The sequence below is a fragment of the Dicentrarchus labrax genome, unplaced genomic scaffold, assembly GCF_905237075.1.
Source record: "Dicentrarchus labrax unplaced genomic scaffold, dlabrax2021, whole genome shotgun sequence".
NCBI classification, from domain to species: Eukaryota; Metazoa; Chordata; class Actinopteri; family Moronidae; genus Dicentrarchus; species Dicentrarchus labrax.
Window position 1 is genome coordinate 3092553 of NW_026136708.1, and position 7162 is coordinate 3099714.

The 7162-nt window shown below is 38.8% G+C and overlaps 1 protein-coding gene across 1 annotated transcript; it reads left to right on the forward strand.

The window, feature by feature from the left end:
• Positions 1-1151: 1151 nt before the first annotated feature.
• On the forward strand, positions 1152-6768 carry si:dkey-1j5.4 (leucine-rich repeat-containing protein 15). Its single transcript, XM_051408557.1, has 7 exons — positions 1152-1288; positions 3720-3915; positions 4041-4225; positions 4313-4569; positions 4940-5060; positions 5300-5435; positions 5574-6768. The coding sequence occupies exons 2-7, from the start codon at positions 3732-3734 to the stop codon at positions 5762-5764; spliced, it is 1074 nt and encodes a 357-aa protein (XP_051264517.1). The 5' UTR covers positions 1152-1288; positions 3720-3731; the 3' UTR covers positions 5765-6768.
• Positions 6769-7162: the final 394 nt, after the last annotated feature.

Here is a 7162-nt window from a genome sequence, read left to right on the forward strand (position 1 = left end):
TGCAGATGACCAAATTGCTGAACAAGTTAACCATAGCAAAAACCTTCTTTACATTATCCTATCTGGTTGAGTTAGATACATATTTGTAAAGGCTATACAATATATATATATATAAAAAATACTTTTTAAAGGGAAGATGATTAAAGTCAAGCACCAAGTGAAATAGAAACAGTTTTGTGCTAAATAAAAATTGCATTTGGATTTGTCTTTAGATGACTTTACAGTGTGGTTAAAGGTTATATTATATTGCTGGTCTTTAGCTGAGTAGAATGACTGAAACGGCAATTTTTCCTCATCTTTGACGGTGAATAAGGTTTCTTTTTTTTTTTTTACCAAACCAGAGTTGGTAATGGTTGGAACAGAGGAAAGACTGACAGATTGGTTTGGTGAGTTTTATTTTGTTTCTGTCTACTTTAAACAAAGTTCTGATGTTACAATTATATGCAAGGTAAAGTCTGGTGGCAAGCAATAGCAATATTTCGGCTGTTTCTGTTTCAGCAAAAGAGCTATCTCTGTAGGGATCCTTTCCATACTCTTAAACCGTGCCAACATCAGTGGGCGTGTCATATTTTACAGGTCAGTGTGCATTGTGCAGTGCCCTCTGTTGATGACGCAACCTTGATAACAATGGTTCCACTCAAAACTTGTGTAAACACTGGTTTGTGAGATGGCACCGAGGTTCCAAAAACCTTGAACAAGACTAGTTCAAGAATCAAAGCTACTTTGGAAGAAAAACACAGAACCTGTAGTTTTTACTGTTGGGTTTTAGCATGGAATAAAAAAACGAGATAAAACATGCACAATTATGAGCTTTAAAGGTGATGGTAAGTGGATTTTGTTACTTTTAGACAGAGCCAAGCTTGCTATCTCCCCTTTCTCAGCCTTTGTGTTAAGCTAAGGCTGAAGCTTCATATTTACCTTATAGATCTGAGAGTTGTTATCAATGTTCTCATCTAACTCTTGGCAAGAAAGCAGTTTAAAGTGTTGAAATAATAATTTAAACTTAAGTTCTAAATGAACTAACCTCTACAATTTCAGAGCTGAAAATGTCCACTGTTTGAATGTCCAAAGTTGGTTCTCATGAGGACAGAATCAAAGCATCCACCAACCCACACACACATTGCAAACATACACACAGTCGGTAGACCTGGCAGAAACATGGATTGGTGCCATAATCTGTGGACGCCACATTTCTCTGGGCGCTGTGACATTGCAGAACTTTGGGAGTTTCACACCCTGCTTTCACTGTCTGCAGAGGCTGAGGCTGTGTTCCCACACTGCTACACTGGTAAGTGTTTTATATAGCTGCTTTCATGTCAGGTTAGAGAGAGCTCTTCACATGCTGCATAGTTTCATCTAGCTGTTTCAGAACACAGGGGGATCTGAGTATATTGTAGTGCTTCCTCTGATGTTAAAAGTATAATTTGTGCATGTAAAAAATCTGTTCTTAAAGCTCAGTGACACAGACGGCAGGGCTAATTCTCTGTGACTGGCAGCCAGTACTTACGGATCAGTGTAACGGACGATCTTAAAGGACAATTTGAACTGTTTGAGAGGTGAAAACGAAGTGGACAGACATCTGGAGAATCAAGTGTTTCCGAAGTGTATTGACAGCCTGGTCAGGTAAGTGGCACTCAGCAGGACAAAAACAGTCTGACTGTTTAAATGAGCTTCATCCATTCCAATTTAGATCAGCTTCAAGTCGAGTGGGAGAAATCAAACACACCTCAGCCAGTTCAAACAATAATCAGGTATTAGTGTTTTTACTGATGAGAAGCTGCTCTTTGTTTCAGAATGTCACTGCAGCATGTGGGCACCTGGTTTGTTGCTCTGCTTTCCTTTTGATGTTTCAAAGGATTGTTTTTGAAGACTGTGGGCTTTAAAATAGGATTAGCTGCAGATAAATGATAGATTTTCCATATCCCTTTGGTTAGTAAGAAAGTAGTAAGTATTTTGGCAAACAATTCAAGAAACAATTTCTTTTGTATTTTCTTCTTACTTCTTCTAAGTTCCAATTATTCACAGAGACCTTAACTTTCCCCATTTTTATTTAGAGAAAAGCTTTTCAATATGTCATCCATTTTGTATCTTTGCTTGCCATAATATGAGCCTGGTAGTCTTTTACACATTTGTTTTTTCAGCTTTTAAAAGGCTATTATTACAATTGATAACTTTCAATGATGGAAGTTGTGAAGAGACACCGGTGAGATTGTAGCTGTTTGAGGAATTGTCCCTGCATATCTGTGCGCATACCCATATTTATTGGAGTTAAAGCATGACAAACATTATTTTACATGGAATACTGTGCTTTTTAACTATAACTGAAAAAAACATCATATTAATACTATAATTTCATTAAAAACGAAGCACTATGCTTAACAAACAATAAAAATACACAAAAACACAGATGCAAGAAATAGAAACATTAAAAACATAGCAGGTGGTATACTTTTTAAAAGAGAAAATAAATGACAATATAATTATATGGATGAAGAAACAGTCAAATGGTCTTGGTAAAAACATTTTTGAAAAGATCATTTTTGAGTTTTCTTTTAAAAGGTGTAATTGAGGAGCACATGCTCAAATAAAAGTGCATTATCTTCAAGGGGGATTGCTCAGCATGCTAAATCATTTGATCCTTGTTTTTCAGCATATCCTCCTACCAGCTTTAATACATGTGAGTGGTTATGTGAGCCCAAGTGGTGAGCTTATTACTCTGTGCAGTGGCAGGAAAGGAAACTCCATTTGTGATTTGAAGCACAGGGGCATTGTTCATGGAGATGCAGTTGTAGTGTTAGGGCTATCGTATTCACTCGATAGTTCACCTGGTAAACATTGCTCTGCACTCTGTTTTGGAATGGAGAAATATATGTCAGATTAGTAAAAGATGAGTATTTTCATTTTATGCTTTCCAGTCATTATAATGATAAATCCAGTAATACAAAATATACCATTCACAGGGGCTATTTTTATGACTATTGAATACATTTATCTTTCATACTTGTCTTTGATGACAATTAACCTGTGGAGTTTTTTATCCTAGTTGTTGCAGAGGTTTTCAAGTTGGTTGTTGTATTGTCTCCATTGGTGCAAGCCAATAAAGACAAAAATGAACATCGGAGAGCACGTGGGCAACCCAATCCACCAATTCCCCACCATGTTACTGGTTAAGAGTTAGTGGCAGTTACAGGCATAGAAAGCCAGCAAAGGCTGCTGGCAAGAAAGTATGGATGTAAATGTTTATCTGAAGCTAATTTGATGCTTTAGCAGTCTGAATTAGACAAATCAAGTGGGTGTCATCCACAGTTACAATCTTTCTGGTACCAAGGAGACTATCCATAATGTAAAGCTGTTTTGATCTTGTCATGTTACCATAGTAATGGAATTGTTAGGTTGGTCCTCAATATTTGGCTCTAAATAATTATTCAGTCTTTTTAGATAGCATTTGTATTTCAGTACACACAAGTCTTGGGGACACAAACACATAGACACATACATACTAAAAATCTTGGGTTACTGAAGGTATTTTTCCCAAGAAAAAGGGAGACAATTTGGTGGAAATTTCTGTGAAATACAAGGATCTAAATTCCTGAGATTTTAATATCTAAAGAATATATCAAGATCAGAGAAAAATCTAACGCAATTTTCCCAATCAATATAACTGCAACTGCTTTCTCAATACCAAGGCTATCTCTTTCTCTCTCCTCTACAACCTTCAGTCTTCAGGGATCATGAATCACTTAGTGTGGTGGATGCTGGTTATCCTATGGATGGTGCAGGCTGTGGAAGGCTGTCCCAGTGTCTGTAAATGCTCCAGGAAGTCCGGTTCGGAAAAGACAGAGGTCAACTGTCATAAGAGGGGGCTTCGTGCCGTTCCCTCCAAACTGCCCGGTGATGCCTGGATCCTTAAACTAGGTGAGTACCTTAAGGTTAATCAAATCACCCGTAAAATTGTTTTGACATTCAAGACTCTTGATAATTGTGACATTTACTGTAAATAAACATAAGCTTTGTGGGTTATCTGCATCTGCTTTGTAAAGGTGAGAACGGTATCACAGACCTGAAGGCCGATGCTCTGAGCTCTATTCCAAAGATTGAGAGTGTCAACCTGGAACGAAATGCCATCAAGTCCATCCACCCACAAGCTTTCTCTGGTGCGAAGCAATTGATGCTCCTCAATCTTTACGGCAACCACATCACCAACCTTCCACCGAGGGGATTCCAGGTAGAGTCTGAAAAGAAATAGATTAAGTGTACAACAGTCACATTGTAATAATCTGACCACAAAAACTTGTTTCTTTCATGTCTCTAGGACCTTCTGAACCTCCGCTTCCTCATGCTGGGACAGAACCAGATTGGCACCCTTAAACCTCAGATGTTTGCAGGAATGAAGAACTTGTCCGACTTAGACCTCCCTCTCAATGCGCTGACAATGCTTCCGTCTAATGCCTTTAAGCCTCTAATCGCCCTCAAAGTTCTGGACCTTTCCCTGAACCGCATCCAGAAGATCTCTCCTAAGGCCTTCACTGGACTCAGACAGCTCATGTTTCTCAACTTAGATAATAACAGGTCACATCAGACACGTTTTTTAGTGGATAATTCTATAGAGCTAGCAACGTATTAAATTGAATGATGCCATTAGTAGAAAGAAAAATCTAGTGCAAGTATCATACTAGGATGTTAGAACCACTCCACTATCCCTGCGTTCATATTGGATGATGTTAGGACCAACAAGTCCTTAATTGATAGCAGAGTTGGGTTGATTGGCTAATATATCAGGAATTGTCAGTTGTTGGGCTGCCAGTTAACCAAATAGCCCAACCCTAGTGTATACCCTCATACTGGATGAGAAAAAAACATGTTTACGTCCATTTTAGATACAGTAGTTGTACAGTATATTGATGTTGATTAAGGAATTCTGCCTCTCTCTGCAATCCAGTCTGAAGACCATTCCCGCTGGCGCATTTGGGCCACTGCAATCGCTGGAGATGCTGGTTCTAGACAACAACTTTCTGTCCACACTAAGCCCATCAGCTCTGGATGGCCTGGGCAACTTGCAGGTGATGGTTTCTTGGGTGTATGCACAAACAAAAAATCTGATGAAAAAGTGAAATTTAATCACTTTAATTCATCATTCATTGATCACAATCAGGTGGCCTTACTGGTAAACATTTTTATATCCACTTGAATTTAGCCAGCACAATACTTGGTTGCTCATAGACTGTATTACACATATGTTTTGTCAATAGCATTTGTCAACTAAATGCCACAAAAATAAACGTTCTGGATATTGAACCAGGAACTCTACCTGAGGAACAACGAGCTAGAGCACCTGCCACCTGATGTGTTCAGGAACATGGCCAAGCTTTCTCAGTTGGCTCTCAGTGGAAACCGCCTGAAGACAGTGGATGGAAACATGTTCGCCCATATGCCTGGTAAGAAAACACTCGCCTTTTCACTGTCCCAATTTACAGGAACAAAGGAGTGACTCATAATAGTAAAGGTAGAAATGATTACAGTGTTACTGATGCCTGAATGATTCATTTTTAGTGATCAGTATTATTTTCTCTCAGACCTGAAGAAGCTGCACCTCCATGACAACCCATGGCAGTGTGACTGTACCATCATCTCCTTGGTGCAGTGGATGGGACAGACCACGGCTACCCTGTCGCCTCGAGACGCCCTGAAATGCGGTAGTCCTCCGGAGCTCAGAAACAAGAGCTTCTCCAGCCTCCAAGCTGACAAACTGCTCTGCCCCGCCTAATCTCAAAAAACCTGGAGGAAGACCGCAGCGTGGGCAGATGATGAACTTTTACTCAAAACTGTTTTTTTCCACATACTGGGCTAGTGTTTGTAAAAAGTATGAATACTTTCTTATAGAGTTGCAGTGCAGTCAATACATTTCCCTGTAGGATAGTGTCCTACTCCTCCTCTTCCTTAAGAGCAACATATTGATGTTTTCAACTAAAAACCCTGCATAAAACATCACCTTTTAGAAACTTTGGCTTGACCACGATTTATTTTTGAGTTTAAACCCAAAAGATATATCTGCAATTTCACCGTTAGACTGCAGTTAAAGCATGAAAATCACTAAAAACTAGAGTTATGAGGTTTTCATTGGACTTAATGTGTGTATCACTGTTGCATTTTCCAACAGCAAAGAACAAGTCCCTTATCTACAAATTCAACACTGAGATTAATATTATAATCTCATATTGCTTGTCACACAGAGGCTATGCAGGTTTGGAAAGTGACGGATTACATGCAATGGGATTATATTAATCCGATTCCAGGAAATGGTTTCTGTAATCTTTTATAGTTAATGTAAAAAAGAAAGGCTAGTGAGATGATAGACACTGCCAGGATGTGCAAAGCTAAAACTAAAAGTGATAGCTGTAGATAATGTAAATTCATTGAAATTGTAATAAGATTAACGTGAAATAAGAAAGATGATTTAGGTTGATGTATAGCCATGCAGCCCAGCAGTGATTCACTATATGGCCAAAAGTACGTAGACACCTGAACATTTCAACCACATGTGGGTATTGAACATAACATTCCAAAACAATGGGCATTCCTCCTCATTCCTCAGTCAAGTTAGATTTCAAAATAAAGCTTGCATGGTTAACGTTGTGGAAGACTTTGGTTTAGCTACAAAACGAACTGGTTATGTTTTAGGAAAAAGATCATGAAGTACGTTACGTACCTTATGTAACTTAAATCTACTACAAGGAGTTTTCAAGTGGTTATTAAACAGTGTAAATTTCATACTGATGTCTCTATATGACCTACATAAGCAAACGAGTTGGCAAATGGGTTAAAGTCGATCTCCATATGCAGACTTTCTGGCTCTTTATACTACGTCTGGCAGGCATGTCCTTAAATGATGCTAAGGGTCACCTACAGCGTCTTATTCTGAAGCAGAGGCCATTTTACCAAGCAGCAGTATTTGAAGAGTTGGGAGTGAGACTGGCCTTGTTTCTCAGAGTTCCTGGTGCCAAAAACAGTACCTGCTCTGAGGGTAGTACTTTCCAGGGTTTGCAGTTCTAAACTTCACTCATCGAACAAGAACATTTATGTAAAAAATGTGTCTCAAAATCTGCTGTGTTTTTTGTGTTTAATTGTCCAATTAGCAAGGGTTCTTCAGGTGGGGTGGAAACAA